At 41.2% G+C, this 21,118-nt stretch overlaps 1 protein-coding gene across 2 annotated transcripts; it reads right to left on the minus strand.

Annotated features, from left to right (window-relative positions):
* Positions 1-318: 318 nt before the first annotated feature.
* LOC135501692 (nose resistant to fluoxetine protein 6-like) lies at positions 319-20,943 on the minus strand. Of its 2 annotated transcripts, none has more exons than XM_064793936.1 (17): positions 20,629-20,943; positions 16,873-17,535; positions 15,592-15,736; positions 11,962-12,116; positions 11,512-11,629; positions 10,007-10,100; positions 8,819-9,012; positions 7,530-7,724; positions 6,498-6,591; positions 5,577-5,669; positions 5,081-5,246; positions 4,645-4,724; positions 3,951-4,079; positions 3,432-3,573; positions 2,581-2,770; positions 1,993-2,135; positions 319-1,470 (listed from the first exon to the last, which is right to left on the minus strand). In XM_064793936.1, exons 2-17 carry the CDS (start codon positions 17,005-17,007, stop codon positions 1,306-1,308), a joined length of 2,238 nt encoding a protein of 745 aa, XP_064650006.1. In that variant the 5' UTR covers positions 17,008-17,535; positions 20,629-20,943; the 3' UTR covers positions 319-1,305. The 2 variants fall into 2 exon arrangements, with proteins under 2 accessions (XP_064650006.1, XP_064650005.1); XM_064793935.1 differs by having other exon boundaries at positions 16,873-18,172.
* Positions 20,944-21,118: the final 175 nt, after the last annotated feature.

Consider the following 21,118-nt stretch of genomic DNA (forward strand, 5'->3'; position numbering starts at 1 on the left):
TTCTTGTGACACGTTACAGCTGCAGGATATCAGGCTGTTTATCTTGCTATCGGATTATGATAATATTAACTATGGTGTACATGTAATCGTGGTTTAATGACGTCATACACCACTATCCCTTGTCGATGTGGCATTCCCGTCCTTGCTCGTTCGGCTATAATGATTATACTGCGCTTAGTTGATATGAATGGATAAAACCACGGCCACGTCGACCATCCAACAACTGCTTACAATACGATATGCCGCTGAAGCCGCTCGTAACGTTTGCCATGTGACTAGGAAATTGGATTTGAATTCGATCAAAGGCTTTTGCAAACCTATCCGTGTTGTCAATGTCAGACGTGATATGCTGACCTTTATGGTGACAAAATGGCTGTAAATACAGGACAAAAAGCCAGAAAAGACTAGCTTTGTTTACAGTAAGTCGTAGCGCTAGCAAAATTCGAGTTAACAGCGTCGTCCAACGTGCATGATGAATAGTGTGCGAGTCACATGAATTTAAAGTTGACCTGACAGGAGTCTGAGTCGATTGGGCGAGGCACCATGCGTGTCAGCGAACCCTCGTCGTCGATTTTTTTTCTCCTATGAACGTTGATTAAAAATAATACATCTTAGCAAGACACCAGTTAAAGGAACCCTATCACGGAACGTGTATAAAAATGGGGAGTTCTGAGCGGCCAAGTTAAAACATAAGGCGTGAATTAAACGGCTGCGTATACTCTGCGTACCGTTCGTACTGCTCCGCTTTCTTATGTCTTTGTATTTTAACCAAATATAATTGGAATATAAGAAAGCTAGCAATTTTTTAATAACAATGGCCAGTTCGACATGCAATTTCTAAAACAAATTGGGCGTAAAAAAGTTTAACTCGGTTGCCTATTTTCTTTCGCTGCATAGCACGTGCAAATCAATGAGCAAATTACATGAATAAGTGATTGACTATGTGGGATGGGGAAATCAGTAGCGTCTTGTACCATTGAAGATCCCGAGTTCGAACTCCGTCGGTGACACTGTTGTTAAGATATGGTCTCCAGTGTAGGGATTCGGACAGTGTCAGCAAATCACTGTCCGCTATGGTTACCAAAGCGGCTATAGCAGACGACAGCAAATAAACTGAAAACCCAGGCCGATTCAACCGCTGATATTTCCTGTTCTATGGCACTCGACGTAGATTTGCTGGTTGGTATTTCGAGATGATAGCACAAATATATCTGATAATAGGTTTATTTTGACGTAAAGCTAGTCCATAACGTGTAGACAGTTTAAACAATTAACAAGCTGATGATACATTTCTTTCGCACAACATTAAAAATATGCCTTCCTGCTCGGTGCAAAGTTCCATATTCCTCTGGGTCTGGTGCGACCTTTAAAGACGATCCTTTCCAGCGCTAAGAGCGGCGATTCAACCAGCAAAGACAGGCAGAAGGCGATAAGATATGATATCACTAAATTTCCGATGAACAAGTAGATCTGAAAGAAAAGAAGTTTATCAACTGATGCGTAAAATATACTGGAAAAATGATATGCTAGGCATGTGTCGCAGCCGCTACGGACGACAAATAACAAACTACAAATGTATGTCACATCAAGTCATGTTTTAAGTCGTTTACGCGACACTAAATCATCTTCTGTACTTCTATAATCGATCCCGATGGGCTACTAAATACAATGTAGTATGTCCGTCTCGTGAACGGAAAGTCGAAGGTTGGATGCCCGCGGGTAGCTCCTATTGATGCGGGCCGGTTGGTCATTCGTCTCCAGCTAGTAAAATAATATAGGGGGAAAACTTCCTCTCGCCAGGCGCCTTGCAGAGATAGGAGTTTGGAAGTAAGAAATGTCTCATAAGCCAATGTTGGTTGGGCCATTCTGTAGGGGTGACAATATGGCAAACACAGTGTACTCTACTATACAGAAGAGGCACGAAGCTGCATTTATCCGGTATATGTAATAGTAGATAGACTTGACGAATACTTTTTAAACGAATAAACTTACGAAATTCAGATCATCAAAATGAACTTGTCTCCTGAGATAATTTGCATAGATCATCATCCATATTGGATGGACGAGGTAGACGCAATACGTCAGGTGACTGAGTGGCTTCCAAAATCTCCATGACAGCACTACCTCGACTGGACCTAATGAAGGTAATATAATAAGTGACTGGATTATCGTCGGGAAGATATCAATTTATTTTTTGGAATTAAAACATACAGCAGAAAATGTGAAAGGGGACAAGGAAACCTGGATTTACATACTTTAGAATCCTTTCTAAGAGGTTCCATATCCCGCCTATGACTTGCAAGCAAACAGAAGACACGATGTGTGGCCTCTTTAGAATTGATTTCAAAGTGTTCGCAACCAGTCACTGACGCGCGCTATTTCTATTGAGACTCGCAAGTTATAGCGAGGCTCCACCAAGCTGAAAAGAAATTATTTTCGGACCAACGCAACAAGTTTCGCCAAACGTTTTATGTCGACCCGTTGAGAGTGTCTTAGCGGTTCAGAAATAGGTTGAAAATATATAGATAGATATATAGATAGAAAGATATCGATCTAGACGGGCGTGATGCATACACTTACCTCCAGCTCCATGTATACTGGCAAACACAACCCAAGCTAGACTGACCGCCCAGGCCAGCCTTGCCACGCCATTATAGAATGTTGCAAGCTCGTACTTGACTACGACGCCATTTTGTATATTGCCGTAAAAACCGTAAACAACGGCAAGAGCGATTGATGTAAACACTATCCAAGCGATCATGATGGTCACCTGAAAATATAATCGAATATGCTGAAATAGTGAACGCAAGAAAATGTGTTATATCACTTTAGCTGGACATGAACTGGACATGAACGGGGATACTTAATACACATGATTTACTGGATCCACTCACCAATAAGTTCCCAAGCACGACAATACCCGATTTGTACCACCGCCTCGATAAGTAGAGTCTGAACAGTCGAATCCCACCGCTTTTATTGCTGCGAAAGGCCTACTATGTCCGGTTGTTCAGGCTCGACATATCGAGGCGGGAGTAGAAATCGGGTATTTTCGGGCTTGGGATCTTATTGGTGAGTGGGTCTAGTACAATATTTCAAAACAAGATACATGTATATTATTGATCAATCATATGGTGGCTACCATTGGATATTCGTCGAAACAAGAAGGAACTATACGTAAGAGTCAAACAAAATCAGAAGAAAAAAAACAAAACAGGGTTTTACGTAATTAGACAACCTCTATGGGATTCATATTTGTAATGAGCGAAAATGCTTTGAAAGCTTTTTAAAAGGCTCAAAAACCTTTTTTTCTAAGAGTGTAGAAACTTATGACAATGTGATTAAGACTCCGCACCTGACCGTTTAACAAATGCATCTTTCCTTTGGAGTTTCTCTGAAAGGATCTGAGAGATGTATCATTTTGAACCCACCCTTTTGAATCTGTATGCATTCCTGCATTGAGTAGTGAACAGCACCATGCCCATGAACATGCCGACTAGGTAGGCCGGTATCCTCGTGTAGGGCTTCGAGTAGAGATAATCAAACCCATCCACCGGGTACAGGTTCCGCGGACTGAAACGATTCGAAATTATCAATGTCATGTCGTGTTAAAGACGACCAATCAATTTAGAAACCGCATGAAGTTGGCCGTGGGAACTTCTGAGCGGCCGGCAGTGAACTACATAATGAGAACAACAGTGACTGGTAATCTGCATGCAGTTGATGGGAGACCATCATTCACTTTCTGCTGCATTTTCGATCAGAATGTTAGAAACACTCTGCGCTACTCGAACTATAGGTTTTACGTAGTGCTTTCGCATGAGCTTTTAATAAGTCATTTACTAATTTGACGGTCAGGGAGGTGAAATAAAGCTCAGCTGTAAACATTGTCTTTTTTGAGAACGTGTCTTCCCCGGCCAGGCCGCCACTTTTAAATGCCTTTTACTCACATTGGTGCTTGTCCTAAATAAAACATTGTAGCGAACGGCTGCTGGCCAAACATTTCCGAGATGAGGAGCGTGGCTATTACGGACACGAACGTCACCAGGCAGACGATGAAAACACCCAGACGCGGTTTGCTGAAAATGAAAAGATGCTTTTTTAGAGTAATGAGCCAGGTGTTCTACTTTTAATGTCATGGTCTCATTTTTTGCCGAAAAAAAAGTCGGACTGATGAAGTTTGATTCCATAACACCAGTCTTATGTACCTGCGCTGGCTCTCAATAAAATCAGTAAAAAAATGTGATTGTAACTAGGGTCTTTAACAGAATCATTCAAGAACCCGTAGATGGAATATATATTTGTCAACTATGTTTTTAGAACAGGAGTACTCCTAATGGTATTATCGCAAGTTAACATTTTACTGGAAGATGATGCTAAGGCCCGGTTGTTCAAAATTAAATGTTGTCACCAAACCTTGAGTTATCTAATGGCGTTACGTCTGAGGGCTTAACTGAATGACAAAACGCTAAGTTAACACCAGCGTTAGGCCCAAGTCAACAACTAACCAGGCCCAGGTGTCACAGTTCTGCTTCAAGGTTCACCCAAACATTTTCTCAAAAACTACACACAGTCAGCTCAAATGGACTATATTATGACCTGTCGATCAGCAAGACTACCTTGGAAGAGATATGGTTCACTTACAAGTATAAGAGTATTATAAAGAGGGGGCTGATGAGAAAGAATTGGAAGTCACAGGACAGGAACCACGTCCACTGTAAACACTGAAAAGAGAATGTCACAAAAATCATATAGATCCTATGATATGTATACTGGAAGTCGTCGTGATCTCCAGATTGTTTGTATTTGACCTCCAGATTGTTTGTATCTGACCTCCAGATTGTTTGTATCTGACCTCCAGATTGTTTGTACATGACCTCCAGATTGCTTGTATCTGACCAAAGGTAGGTTGCAAGCGAATTAAATGCTCTTGGAAAGAAAGGTTTTCGAGCTTTTGAAATGGAATACTGGAATACTTGATTCACCGCTATTTGTCAGGTTATTTATGTTATATTTGAGCTAAACTGTGGTATTTCTCAACTAGTTTACGACAAGGAAGAGAAGCAATACTTATACATACAATGTCAGAGAAACCGAGAGGATAGAGGTTGTTGATGAATAGCAAGGTCGTCCACCAGTAGTCCGCACACTTATCCTGAACGATCCCGGGACCTTTTGGCACCAGGGGTAGGTGAGGCAGGATGACAGTGTAGAACATTACGACAAAGCCAAGGGCAGGCGTCAGTCTGAAAGTGAACATCAGTTTGTGCTATCAAGTTTACAGAAACTGGTACTGTTTCATCGCCAAAGTGACAAAGTCGAAGATAAACGATTCAATCCACATTGTGGACATGTGGCATTTAAGGAACAAATATATGCCATTAGCGTGGTGCAGAACATTTTGTCAACAATTAAAATTTCTGTGCTAATAATGGTGTTCCTGTAGGCTGCTTCCAGTGGACACGATATACACAATTATTCTCATGTTCAAAAATAAATATGAGGTATTATCATCATATGGACTTGTACTTATCACCAACATTTATATTATATTGTAACTCTGCATGATTACCCACCTCCACACTCTATGGAAGTAAAACAAGCCCCAGTTGAGGCTGCCGTCGTGCTCATCTAATTTCCTCATGGTGAGATAACATACGAGAAGACCACTGAAAAAAGTAACTTAACATTATGTCCCTCGATCGTGCGTGTCAGCATTTTTAGTTATTATAGATAGTCAGGGTATCAAAAACTGACGTAAGAATACTTGGGTTTCGGGTGGGCTCTTGAAATTTTTTGTGATAGAGATACATTTTGTTGACGAACTGTCTCGTTCCCAAACGCGACACAGCAGCACATTATTTTACCTTTTATTTCTTTAGTGGCTAGGAAATACTACCGGGATACACGAATTGAAAGGCTAATCCCAAGGGTCATCCTGCCAATCTTGATAACATGTACCCCAAGAAAGGCTTCGAAAGTGGGGTACTTACGGCAAAAACACCAAGGGCAGAGAAACGTAATGGTAAAGTTAAATATTAATTAAGAATCGCTCAGGAATCTTACTGTGAACAATATCCATGTCCATGTATATGGCGAGCCGTGCGTCCAATAATTCAGAAACCTTGTTTTCTTCTTTAATGGAAAAAAAACATGGTTTTCTTCCATGAAACTAAGTTTTGAAAGAAGAAAACATAGTTGACTTGAGTTTCTTAGTTATTGGACGAACGGCTTGCCATACATGTAGACAAAACTGAAAGTCGAGATCTACTGGTGATCACACTTTGACTGAAGCCGCGACGTTGTCCTTCAACCGAATTCATTATCTGAAGCACGACCATATTCGTCCGATCGACGCGCGATCAAAATCAGGCCGCCGATCAGAGGTAAGCTTTTCACTTGCTCTTCACTTTTGGTCATGGTTTTGCTCTTGCGAACATGTCGGCCGCTTATGGTCGTGCGCTGGAGTATGAGAGAGTAATGTATAAAAACACTACCTGAGAAAGAAGAAGCTGTCCACAGAAAATGTGGCGTTGGTGATTATCAGGAAGGTGAACCTCTTGGACATCTCAATAACAGTGAGGATGTTATCTGAAGACAATGAGAACTGACATATGAAAACCACATTAAGGTGTAGACCACAAAATTAATGAGATTCGTGAAAATTATCAAAAAGGAGTAAAAATCTTGCAAAAAAGTATTTTCGCGGATTACGCAAGACATTTTTCCCGGTTTTCGAAAATAACAAAATGGAAAGTCTTGGGTCGGGTGAACAGGCAAGCTCGGTAAACTGGAAGGCCTGATAAGATACTCGGCAATGTGGGGAAATGATTATCCAGGGTGAGGATACGATAACGAATATGTTCGCAGAATTCTTAAAGAATACGTTCCGATGTTGTCAGTTAGGTTCAAAAGTTAGATTTTTCACATCATTTGGCCGAAAACTTGTTAAAAACAAATGCTTTTTTGATAGTGCATGCTGATCGACGACCAACTTTCATTGAAATTGAGATGCTACTTTGTACTGGTACAGAACGTACAATATGCAGCTTGGAAGAACATCACGATTTAGCAGTCTCCGTTCGTATAATTCCAGACCTTACGTGCAGAGGGTGCCTTACGTGTGGAGGTACCATATTGAGATATTGATATCCTCGTTGATGCTTAGCTCTCAACTCAATATTTTAAAGAGGTACCAGGTGATAAAGTTGTAGTTGGGGAGATTAACCTTGGCTCTCGTCGCGTGGACCAGAGCAACGAAGCAGGTGTATTAAAGATCATGGTTGAATACGTGTTTTATTTTTCTGAGTCGAACCTGGAGGGCGAAAGCCCATGCATTATATAAATTACGAGTGCACTTAAAAAACTTAACAGATATGTGATGATCATGCTTGCATCTTCCTGATACCACAGCCCATATACGTTTAAATACATTTCAATATGAAAGTGTGCATAAAAAGTTAGTTCGGCCAATAGAGATTCGGCCTAACATGTCTAATAATTTAACAATTCGTTTAATTATCGCTTACCAGTGTAGAGGATAATGAAGAGGACAGTATGACCGAGGATGACCCACCACATGCTGAGCACCCGGACGCCATGAAGGACACCGATACTCTCACTGCCTCCTTCCGTCCGGAGGATCTTTTCTCCGTTAGTGATGGCAGAGAAGCAAAGGACAATTCTCCAGAAGAGGGGAAGTTCATCCACTGGATACGAATCACCTATAAAGAAGATGAAACATCGATTTTAGATCGAAAACTCGGTAAAGGTCGGTCGGTACAAGCACCACAAAATGATGCAACGAATTCTGCACCCGAAATAATGTACTTGCTATGTAATATTGTTACAGTTTGCAACGATCACATTAATAAGCTACAATAAATGCCTGGGGTCTTTCGGCTGGATCACACCTTCTGAAAGATGGCCACGCTCGCTGTTGTAACACTCAAAGCACGCTAGTGGCAATTGATCGAATTGGTTTCAACGTGCGTGTGTGTCAGTAGGGAGGAAGGGTGTATAGTAATTGTACACGTATATGGCTGGCGCTAGTGGACAAAATTCAGAATTATGCCACGGCATACATAGGAATAGTGGTACACCATAAATCAACCAATCAAAACATCGGATCTCGTAAATTATGCCGCGGCAGAATTCAGAATTATGCCACGGCATAAATAGGAATTGTGGTTCGACCAATCAGAAAGTGGCAATCGTTTTATTTATGGTGCGGCATAAATCGCACTTCCGTCCACAATTCCTATTTATGCCGTGGCATAATTCACGAGATCCGATGTTTTGATTGGTTGATTTGTGGTGCACCACAATTCCGATTTACTTCCGTCCTCCATAAATGACACTTCCGTCCACAATTCCTATTTATGCCGCGGCATAATTCACGAGATCCGAGGTTTTGATTGGTCGATTTATGGTGCACCACAGTTCCGATTTATGCCGTGGCATACTTCTGAATTCTGTCCGATTGCGCCAGCCATACACGTAGCCTAGTAGTTCTCGAGGGCATGTAGGCCGATCGTCAGTGAGTAGAATTGGTTTATGGTCCCGCTGCCAGGATTCTAAGCGGATATATTACATGTATCAACGCCAATTTAATACGACATATCATCATCGTCACAGGAATGAGATTGCATAAGTTTTCAGTATGAAATCGACAATGTACGTAGGACCAGTGTCTTAAACCTGACCACACTGCTGCAGCTCAAACCACGCATAAAGTATTCGTAAACTTATTGCGTATGAAATAAATTAGTATAATTCCATCAAGAAAATACACTAAAGGCGCTATTTTGTGTTTTACTTTGCTCCAGGCTACCGCTATGTGTCGAACTCGTCGAGCTGCGAAGCAGCGGCTGGTTTTCCTCGATCTCGGAAGACTCTCCAGGAATCGGTATTGATGGAGGCTCTCTGAGGGTCCAAGTTTTCAAGCACCTGTAGATGATGTCATAGCCGGTACCAACCAACATGAGCAGTATAAGGAAGCCTGCTACCGACCTGTAGAAGCAATGATAAGTTTAAGTATTAGTGACCGTATCTCTCAAAGACTAACTTGTGCCAAACACAGATTGCTTATAATTTCGATTCCACGCTGTTTAAAAACACCATGGAATCTCGTCCCTTGCAACACAACAAAAACAAGGATGCTTTTTACACCCTTTCTGTTTCAACAATGGTCTTTATGCTCAGTTGGCCTATTGGGGAAGGAACATAAAGTAGCTGGGTGCATATTCATCGCCCAGCAAAGGAAAATTTGAGGAATATAATAAGGGGGGGGGGTTCTAAAGACCCTATAATGGTGTTGGTGTGGGGTTTAAAGCAACCCCTCTCCCCAAATTACTCTTTGGAGAGACAAGAAACCTAATCGCTGTTTTACCACTTGAAACGAGAGCTAAAGAAATGCTACGAAAAAAAATCGTGGTGTCCTTCGATATATGCAACTGTGCATTCGTGTTTTGAATGCTTCTCCAAGTGTTGTTCTTAATCTGAGACACCAGCCATAATATAAAATATTGACATCATTGAAGGAAACTAGTTGGCTACAGCCAAAGTCATAAATACACATATTGTAGGATTGTTTTTAGATTCTTAGCGAAAATCTTTACTAACCATCTTTTCAAGCAACAGATTAAAGATTGTAGATACGGAGTTGAATAAGATGTTAAAGAGTAGGAATCTGAACTGGACGATGCGCGACAATTCTCATCATCAGGTAGCTATCTGCATGTTCTGGTACATACTACGAGATTGATTTGCATGGGTTATATGAGAACCTCTTCATTTGGTGTTCAACAAGGAAATGGCAATACAGTTTGTTCTTCCCGACTAATTCATATGGTAGGCTGGATCTTATAAGAATCCCTTGGAGACCTTTAACTTTGTATTGCCTTAAGTCTGTGGTCGCAATAACGGAAAACGTCTTCCGCCCGCGGAGACCCTTCATGGCGAATAACTGTCCTGCTGGTACACGATGCCAGTGAAAGCTACTCACAATGCTACGATGTCTCCAGTCTCAAATGGCTTTGGAATGGCACAGTCGACGCTTTCAATTGTCAGGGAAGACGTTACAGGCATAATCTGAAGCGCTGTAAGAGACCAAATCGTTTTACAAAAAAAACTGTTTAAAGAGGTCCAGTCGTGGCACAAGTCTTTATTTAGATTAGCTGAACGTGGTAATAATAACTAAATTGGTGATTACCTCTCATGCAGCTCATTGGCTACATAATCAACTACCTGAGGGGAACTCGAAACTGCTAACATTTGTCAATGGAAGCTTATTCCCGCCTTAGGTTTTAACCAGGCCGTTCAAAACTCCCCATTTTATAAGCATTTCGCTATAGGTTTCCTTTAATTGAGCTGATGATGAATGACCATAGTGTCGCAGTTCATTATCAATTTTTGCTCATTCTTTGTATATTTTTGGTGAAGTAAAAACAATGACGTGTTTAAGTCAACGTAAATCAGGCAGACAAGGCAGTTGGTTATAAGCTCATTATATTAGACAGAAAACAAGTTACATGTACCAAAACACATCCCGCCGAAATCCTGCCGCAATGAGGAACCTGCACAACAAAACCAGCCAATAGGGGGCCCTGCAGGCAAGTGGACCATGGTTGTAATGAGAAAGCCATTTCCCGGGTCAATGATTATTGAATAATCCCTTAATTACACTACATGGGGAAATAGCACCAAAATTTTTGTTTTATTGGTCCTTAATTCTATCTTGATGAGTTTTTAGGGAGAAAATCAGCAACATTTGATTTTAATGGAAAATGCTCTTGAAGTGTACCTTTAGTACTGGTGCTGCCATCTGGATGTTTAGTTCTGATGGTTCCTCATTGTTATGTTGTTTGAACACCCGAAGATACTTATGATTGCTATCGATGGACGAGCCGGAGTGTCGTTAAGTGCGCTAATAATCCCAAACAGAGCTCGTTCGATATCCGATTCGATTACAAAGTTGGTGACTCTCCGCAAGTCACTATATCTTAACTCCCAGGTATATGGCTGGCTGGAGTGGACACAATTCAGAATCAACGATCGGCACAAATCCGAACTGTTGCATTGCATATTTGCAAATTATGGTGACTTAAAATCACCCCATGAAAAAATCGAATATCATGAATTATGCCTCGCCATGAAGCTGAATTATGGCGTGGCATAATTAGACCGAGCAGAACGGGGTATTTCCTTATTCATGGTATGGCATGGCACAACCGTGGTGAATCAAGGTCGTTAATCTCATTAATGGACGACGAATGACGAGTCAAAAACGCAAGTATCTAGGAAAGACTTCACTACAGGCTAGTTTATGACGAAGGCTCTTGGCAGAGACCCACATTGGTGCTTGTAATTACATTGTGTATATCGTATTGCAATGCACACAACAACAAATAGGAGGGAAGGCAGAAAGGCTGGTGCTTGCGCAGGGTACCAAGAAAACCAGCCACGTTGAAAACGATCAAGGATTGAAAATTGAATTCGATATATATTTACCTGAATTCATTATCCCTATCACGCCACTCTCCTCACACGAGTCCGGCACGCACAGGGAGTATGTGGCCATTATTCTCGCCGAGTATAGGGAACCAGTGCTGTTTAACTGTGAGGGCAGCTGGAATGGGACAAATACACAATGTCATCGAAGGAGGGTCGAGGAAGCATCGTTGATTTATCCGAGGCGAGACATACAATTAGAAGCAGCCTGCTTCTAACTGTACTGCCAGATACTTGTCTTCACCTTGGGTTCAAACGGTTTTTTTTGTTCAGAAACTGAAAGGCTCCACTAAATGCGAAAGATGTAATTTTGGTCAGAGTTTTAGCACTGCATCTTCACAGTACCCGTGACAATCTTGATCTTTCGATCGATTCGATTGGCGTTTGTGATTTGCTTATCGAATTAGGAGTGTTTTGTTTGTATTCTCGGGAATGGGGATTAAGCCTTACCATGTCCTGAAGGTCTATGTTAGCTGTGCAGTACCTCCCGCCGAATGTAGTCTTGTTTACCACTGGCGCCACTTTGATACAGGTGTCATATGCCCCCGGGAATCTCAGTATCCCCTCCGATACTCCACTTGGGATCTTGGCCGCTGCATCGAGCACTGAAAAGATGGACAGAGTAAAAGATGTTAACACTTGTAACTATGGTACGGTTAAGCGCCAATTGGGTTCGACTTCGGCAAGGCCTAGTGGCTCTAATAACTCCAGATTGTTTTGTAGCACGTGCTGAAATTTAGTCCATATAGATATGTACAATCTGGAATTTCTATGCTTATTCTAAAATGTTTTGTTAGTTTTTTTACAGCCATTTGAAGAAAACGTGTCAGAAATTGCAATGTCCAAAATGGCCACTCATACGTTACCTGCGGGCACACATGGTTACCATAGGCCATGGAGCACCTGTATGGTAATTTTGAACCGGTTTTTTTTCTTAGACAGCATGTCATGAAACAATTTTAATGTTCATCATTTGTTGCATGGAAGAAGAGGCTTGGGGCAGTAAAATTGGCCCAATTTTACAATTCGTCAGCCGATGTAGGACTTTCAAGCAATGATTTTGACATTTTGACTGGCTAGTCGTTATTTCAAACTGAAATTTGCACACACTGTGGTGGAAATGTGGATTTAGTAATGCATGAATTGACTCGTTGCCTTTTAGGATACAGCGTTCTGAATTTTGGAATAACATTGCTCTTGACGAGCGTATTCTAGTGATATTTGAACACTGCCCATTTTGATCCATCATTTTCATTCTGCCATAAATCTAAAACTATCAAGCCTTTCTTAAGCAAAAATCAAACTGATATAAAGGACATTCAGGACTTATGATTCACCAACTCTCAATGTTATAGACTGGATATCTGTATAGTAATGAAGTTCGTTGCGTTTTTTTATCCACCCGATATATATTGAGTTATTGAGCCTAAATGTAAGGATGTTTTTATGGACACCCCATATAATCCTGGCTTTTCAGTCGTCCAAACTGACGGACAATTTTCATTCTGATGAGCCGCTGAAGCCCGATTTTACATGCACATATCGAAGACTTTTTAGAAATAGTACCAGAAAGTCCATTTAGAAATCGTTTAACACATTTTTTGGAAGTTGTAGTTTTATTTCACCCGTCGTGGCGGGATTAAGGCGTCAGGTATATTTGTAGTACATTCTTTGACGGAGCTGAAATAAAATAATGCCTAGCTAGGCTAAAGTACATGCACTTATACTGTATCTCCGGAACTATAACGCCAGACAAAGAAAAGTCCCTAGGCCCACCTAATAATAGTCTAGCAAAAGCCTATTATAGGAGAGCAGGGCAAATCAGTCATATATACCTGGTCAAGTAGCATAAGTTGAGGGATAGGCCTAGGCTGGTCAGTGTTGATTATGACAGCCTTCCTACGCCTTATTTCATTTCAACCAACCAGAAATAAGCAAGTCATTATCGTAAGTCATGGTGAATGATAAATGACTGTATTCGGGGTGGAGTTATATGGTGTAAAAGTCCCGGAGATAGAGCAATATAGATTTAAGACTGCATAACCTGGCGTACGTCTGGAATAATTACGAATTCTACCGAAACGATTCAGCTTAGTAGCCTCTAAAGGACGAGTTTCGAGACTCGTATCGAAAGGGTTATTAGTGTAATCAATTTTGATTATTTTAAAGACATACTGAACATTGACTAATTCTCCCAATATTTTTAATAATACCCTTTTTCGGGCAAAATTTTAGGGTTTTTAATAAAGGTGTCGGGAAACATAGCGTCGATGATTTCACGAAGTGGCCAATCAGCATTTTTTCCCGAAATTAAGATAAAAGCGCCATCTGCGTTGTACCACCCATGTCTATTAACACACTAATCGTCATGGTGATATTCAAAGCCATGTCAATTCTTTAACACTCTACCCTGTATTTATGCATTTCGTGCCGCTATGCTCTTTCAGATGTTATGCACAGAGTCATTCAAACTATATGGAGTATTTTAAAGGAGTTATCTCAAAAATGAAAAATTGGCTGATTTGCAACTTCGTGAAATCATCGACGATAGGTATATGATCCCATCAATACAGGTCGCTGTTATAAATTGGTAGACCTACGAATGCATTGTTCATAAGCTTGCAGTTGTGTGGCGCTGGACCGCTGTGCTGGACGAGAAATCTGCCGAGTCAGCACGCTATGGAATATCATAAGGGGATTGTATCTTACGTCAAAACCCCTTGAAGGTAAAAACCAGAGTTGAAAGCATCAGTAACTGGCACCTTATCAGGGACCTTCGGTGTAATACACGCAAGACTGAAAAATACTCTTGTTTCATTAGCCGGTTTTTTACATACGCGTAATGAGCTACTTGTGGATAGACTATCCGAAAAACGTGTTTGTACACGTCACTAGAGCGAAAATTCTGATGACCTAAATGTCGTCGTTGGGCTTACAATGCAGGTGCGAAGCTCGCTATTATGAAAAAGCGAATTGACGCCGAGAAGTAAATGACAGTCAGACATTCCCCGATTTACGCCGGGCCGAATTAAATGAAAGATGAGGTAGACGGTGTCTATCAAAACATGACCCAGTCGTAAGGCCTAATTTATGTTTTAGATAACATAGGGCTATTTATATCATTTCATCCGATTGAACTTGTGCATGTTGTGAAAAATATTATGGTTTATGGTTATGGTATTATTATTTTGTTCGCCAAATTATTTTGTTTGACCAAGTTCGCATAACACTTCTTATCAAAGAAAGCTGATAATGGGCTATGCGCCGCTTATGAATGTTATCAATATTTTACTTTATCAATAAAATTGAGTATTTTACCTCGTTTACAGAAAAGGGACATTGATTTTAGTGAGGAAAGTAGAAATCACCTCAGAAGACAGAGATACAAAAAAAGGGTAAAGTACATCAAATATCTACTTTAGATGCAATAGGGGAGAGGACCATTACCTCTACGGGTTTTACTTATCACACGAAAACTTCTACCGGGAGCATATTGGCGTTTGGCGGAAAAGTCTTTAGAGAGTTTTCAAAAGCGCAACAACATTTATTTCTAAGAGTGTTGGTGTTGACGGAAAGGCAACGCAAGTCGAAGTATTCAATCTTTTACGATGTAAATGTACATCAATAGTGCAAAACGGACAGCTATATGTTCAAAAAGATCATATTCTTTTGTTACGAAATGGTATTCCAATGCGAATCGGCTATTTTTCAATGGCTTTACTCGTGGGCTTTGATATACAGGTTATCCTCGCCTATAACGTCTTTGGGTGACATTGCAATGAGGCCCGATGGGGTATATAATAGTTGTTCTTGAATAAGCATATGTAACCGGGCAATACTAGGCCTAGAGAGTGGAGTTTACTGCAAAGATTTCTTGAGTATTCACACCCACTCCTGGTGATACCCCTTTAAGGGCCTAATTAAATGTATGATACATCTTCAATTGTACAAGAAGATATAGAAGACGTAAAAGGCAAGGATAACCTATATACAACAAAGAATTCGGCCATTGGAATGTACTTCATGTTAGTATAATACGCTTTGCTTATGACGCGCTTACATTGTTACATGGGAACTTACTTTGTAGGGCATAATATTCGCCTTTGATGAGGTCGACCAGGGTCTGGTTGACGTCTCTCCTGCATTCCTCCGATACTTCACCAGGGATGTCGGTCAAGATCAACATTTGGTACGGGTCGGCCAAAAGGGCAGCTCTTACCTCCCCCTAGAAGGAGGCAATATAATGCACTGAAACACCTTGGTTACAATGAGGCACGGATTACAGCATAGAATACACTGTGCCTCGTTTTCGACAGTTGTTGTGGTGACCATAACGGATTGGGTTGGTGAAATGTATGGAAGGAGTCAAAATAAGATTTTAATGTTGTGTTTGAGACGTTTTAGAATAGATTGATACCTTACTGTAAGTACTGCCAGTGTCATTTCGTCAAAACCTCGAAGAGGCACATCGATCGGTTTTGGTTCAAGGAATAGATACCGAAATAGAGGTGTTGGTGAGAGAATCAATAACGACAGGGCGGTATCAATTTCTATTCTAAAACATCTTAAATTGAATAACGAAAAATGTGGTTTATGGTGCCTTTCGACTGCTTCCATATTTTGCACCAACCCAAGCGGTAATGGTATCTGCTGAACTCAAAACGAGGCTTCGTTATTAAACTTAATTTTTATCTCATGAATGGTATCACCATTATCGTGCAAATTGCATCGAACAATTAATTCAAATCAGGCCATTAACCGCGATCCTGTCTTCCGCCAAACATTCCATAACATTTCATTCATAGCAGTAGTTGAGCAGTAGTATATTTTAAAGGGAGCCTCTTCAAGGATTCTTGTTGTGAAATCGAAACTCTCATTAAACACTACCGAAACCCTATCCTTACGGAAATAATGACAATGATGATTTGTTATGTCTTTCCAAATGATGGCACTATACTACCGGTAGTCAGTGCGATGAAAAAAAGCCCAATTAATACATAACCACATTTTTGCAAAAAGATGTCCAATCGCACTGCACAGCATGCTGCGATATGTAATATAACTCGTACAACAATACATCTTTAGAGTAAAAGAAAGCGTGTTTTAATTGCCTCACACGATTCCAATTCTTTTCCTCACGATACAGAAACAAATTTTGATTTCCCGCCCAGTTCATTGCCAAGACCGGGATAGCCCACGTGAGAATAAGCTCCCTAAATGTGAACTAAAAAGCATCGGGCTGAAAGCGAAATGTTGTAATCAAAAGCGTGACCGGGAATTCCAGAATGGGTTGGAGAAAAAGGGTGGGCCGCCCAAAAAAACCGGGCAAGTCAGTAGGTAATATTTAGTGTTTATGCTTACCAGGTACCGCCGTAACTCCTGGCCAAGAAGTCCCCATGAAAATTCCTCAGTAGTTTGCGGCTGCTCCGTCCTTGCAAAGGTCACATGGGGACGCCCTAGCAGTATGAAGCAGAGAGCCACCTCGCACACCCTCATGCTCCCACCGACACAGATACCTCTCCACTGCCGACTGCCTTCCCCAATTATCAGACATTGTTGGCCTAGTACTAAATAAGCATAATAATCCGCTAAATTGTAAGTTCGAGAGTACCATTGGTCTTGTGAAAGGCCTGAGAGTACAAAGCTGTTCAAGATCGTTTAAACCGACGAGCAAAAAGTACACGAACACGATCGAGGAGTTGTAGTGTACTTTTACTCAGTGTCTGTTGACCAGGGCCTTTTTCTTGGGCATTTCGTCTTTATGGCGCAAAGTTAATGAGGTCCGAATATCTATCGCCAACCTCTCGTTAGGCGATGTCAGTGCTGTGATTGTGATCAGAGGGAGTTCTTGATGCCACACTTTCATTGCTTGACCGCTGTTACCTGTTGTAGGGCGATTGCTTTATCTGCGGATATTTGTGGATAAGATCATAATTTCCTCGTGCCTGTATTTTCAAATCGCCGTGAAGTTCAATAGAGGGCTATCGAAATGGCTTAATGAAAACATCATGCGGCTGACATCACCTGAAAGATTTCGGTTCCAAATTCAATTCTCCTTATCACTCACAGAAGCCAAGTCATTGCTGTTTAGTTATGCAGGGGATTAATCAATTACCTGCACTTCCTGTGGGTTGACTAACACTACTTGTTGAACAGCTGGCTGTAGTTGGATGATTGGAACAGCCTGTACCTGTTGACCTGCTGAACCAAGGTTAATGTTATTTTAAATCCACGATTGCAGGTCACCTGATCTTCGAGATTTTGCGGGGAAAGAAATTGTAAACAAACGCATGTGTGCAGTTCAAATGTAAACAAAAATGTATTTTTGGTACTTTTGGTTGCTGGACTTGGGTTTTCCGGCAGTAAGGAGCTGGGGTCAAATTGGTGGGCTATTGTTTATGGGTGCTGTGTTAGCCAATGCTAGCCCTTGATTATAAAGGGATTTTCAAATGAAGGTTACCATGGTCTGTTTATGTGCTCACCACAGCTTTCAATACTTGATGTATCTGAAGAGGCACTCTGAACTTGGCATGGACTTATCAAGGAGCTGCTCACGGTGCTGAACTTCTAGCTTGCCTGTCGACTAAGTGCCTTGCCCGAGACATGTGAAGGCCTATCTGGGTTCTCCTTCTTCTCCGTATAAAAAGGCGCATATTGCTGACTAAGAAACGAGGCATTATTCACATCATCCTCATCATCTCTATCAGACCAATTGATATACTTTTATGTGCACGCATACAGCAGGCCACAGCTAGGTCCGAGTCTGTGGACAAATGGTTGGTTTAATTTGTCTCTTCGATATTGCTCCTTTGATATTGCATTATATTTTCATTGCAATTCAATCTATTCAAGGTATAGCCCATTTGAACCTGCCTGCGCCACGGGTACAATGCTAGTAACGTGTAATACTCTAAAACCTCGAATACAAGGAATGAGGCTCCTCCCCCCAATCATCACAATGATTTGAATGGGGATGGGCGAATAAGTCAGATATTATTCTTTTATCAATGGCATGGGCCAATGGAGTATAATCTTGCTCTGATCTTGGCTGACATTGACACTGAAACGAATTCAACATCACCGGTTATATAGTTGGCCCATTTCTTCTAATAAAAGATATCCTATTATGTCGTTTCTTTAGAATTGATATTGAGGTTTTATAATCCCTCCTCCATTGGAATGAATGGGGCGGAGCCTCATTCCTTTTATTCAAGGTTTTAGAGTATATACCCATCCTTGTGTGCTATAGTGGCCTTATTACCCGACAGAATGAAACCTGTTGACAGTGGATTTGAATAATCTATAGCCATCCAAACTGCACGGCCTATTTACTAAGAGCTGTATGACAAAGTAGACAATTTAAATTTCATTAGAAAAAATATCTTGATTCGCGAAAATTTTATGCCGCCAAAACTTTCCGTTCTACAATAACAGTATCTGGGTCATTTTCTAGACACATATGTAACTTTTGTCATCGTGACAATTATATTTTCATTTCAATTTTTTATTTCGGTCATTTGTTGTAAATCGGCCATTTGTCCTTAACTAATTTAAAATTTGTTTGTTACGGGCATGGTTGAATCCAAGCTGCAAGCACGAATATCATATTTACGACGGCGCGATCTTGACTGCTAGCTAATCTCGCGCAGTTTCGCAGGTTCTGTCCCCGATGCACGTGCTCTAATAAAATCCAATCTGTTGGACCACCAAATGACGACATTGTTACAGCGATATGTGATAGACCAACTATTTTGTTGAAAGCCAGACACTCAGATGTTATGTGTTGTTGTGTTCAATGATGTGGTTAGATATTTACTGTTCGTCAAACATGCGTTTACTTCATGACATGACAACGTGTTTTGTTGATCATGAGCTTATCGTGTTGGCTTATAATGTTGGCACTTTGTGATTGGTCCTTCCCAATTATCTGATGACATGTTTGACTCGAGAAGGGTAACACACGAGCAACAAACTAGGAAACGTGGCTCTGTCCCTTCGAGGCATCCTAGGCAACGCATTATTTCTCACCTAATTTCGAACGACGGGCATGTTCTTTCTTTTATCAAGCAAATTACACCATTAATTCTTATTGTCTTACTGCACATTGAGCGCGATGTCTTTTTTATTAATCCCAGTGATCTGGTAAACCATCGGGTTGGCCAAAAAATAGCGCTTGAGATCGGATTGCCATAGCAGCCCCTGCTTATCTACACCGTGAGGTATCTTTCGAATTCTCCCTTTATCAGTGATAAATACGTTTCGGCTAGTTAATCGGACACACGCATCTTATTGTAGGAGAGTTACCAATACATGTGACACGAGGAGTTGAGACGATGAATGATGTGACTAAACATGAACGGTCCCCTTGTTACCATCCACAGCTCAGTTTTGTCTGAGCTTACGTTGCCTTTTCCAGGTGGAAAAGAAATGTTCGAGATCATTGATATGTAGCACATGTCCTCTACTGGTTCACACGGTGAAACCAGAGCGGACAGTCATGACAGCCCACAAAGGTAACCATAGCGGACAGTCGTGACAGTCCACAGAGGTAACCATAGCGGACAGTCTGCCTCCTAATATTTCATTTTAAGTCACTTTATAGAACACTCTCAGCCACTATCTTGTTTTCACCTCCTCCTATTCTGGTGCAAGGTAACATGGGGTATTTGTAGCCCCGTCTAATTGTAGCCACTGGCAATGTTTTTGATTCATATTCCGGTAACCATGGAATTATTCAGCCAACCCAAGCATGAATAAGAAAGAGGTGACTCTTGAGTATCACAACATAAATAATTTTGGATCATGCACAGGTTTTGTAAGAACTTTGGCTATAAGAAGTAAACAAATCAGACACATGCACAAAATAAGTTGGGATCGAACTTTTTACAGGTCTGAAATTCATCACTTGCAGAGCATTGATATATTTGAGACTTGGTTCAGGCAATCAGTATCGGGTGTAGAGAATGTTGTATGCGGCATTTGATGTCATTATTAAAAGGAAATTTTCAGAGGCACTTTTCTGACCAAGGTGCCCACCGGCAGAGATGGCAATACCAAACGTGGCGCGCTATTTAACTGAGAAACACGTGGGATTTTTAGTGGTGGATGGGTACTTACCACCTTAAGGGTTTTTAGTGTACCTTGACAGTTCCTCATAAAGGTTGCCGAGTGATCGAACTGTTATGAGAGTAAAGCACTATGACGATCTCGGGGAGCAAACACACCAGCCGGTCTCACTCCATTGCCTGGGCGCTTCAAGACAAAGACGTGTGCCACCTAAAAAAATCATATACGAGAGGGTGGTCGAGGGGGGGGCGATGACCCTCTCGAGTGTCCAGCGTAGAGTGTCCAGTGACCAGAGTCTTCGAGTATCCTTGAAAACCGCATTGAATCACAGGCATATGGAAATAAGAGCTCAATATCCCCAAATCGACTGACAAACACACACACACACGCATGCGCACAACATACCATCATTTTACGTGTGTTGTCAGTGGAGATGCTCTTATTTACAAGTGCCGGTGATTGAATTTAGGCTAATTTGTTTGCGAGATATTGTATGAGATATGCATTGATACACTGCTTCTGCCTGGAAACGTGGAGGTCC

This window comes from Lineus longissimus, chromosome 17, assembly GCF_910592395.1.
Source record: "Lineus longissimus chromosome 17, tnLinLong1.2, whole genome shotgun sequence".
NCBI classification, from domain to species: domain Eukaryota; kingdom Metazoa; phylum Nemertea; class Pilidiophora; order Heteronemertea; family Lineidae; genus Lineus; species Lineus longissimus.

Excerpts from the sequence above, each read along its gene's own strand:
- LOC135501692 (XM_064793936.1), bottom strand. The coding sequence starts at position 17,007 with ATGAGGGTGTGCGAGGTGGCTCTCTGCTTCATACTGCTAGGGCGTCCC. Across the intron at positions 6,592-7,529 it reads CTTCATTATCCTCTACACTG|ATAACATCCTCACTGTTATT; the intron begins GTAAGCGATAAT and ends CATTGTCTTCAG. Across the intron at positions 2,136-2,580 it reads CAGTATACATGGAGCTGGAG|GTCCAGTCGAGGTAGTGCTG; the intron begins GTAAGTGTATGC and ends TACCTTCATTAG.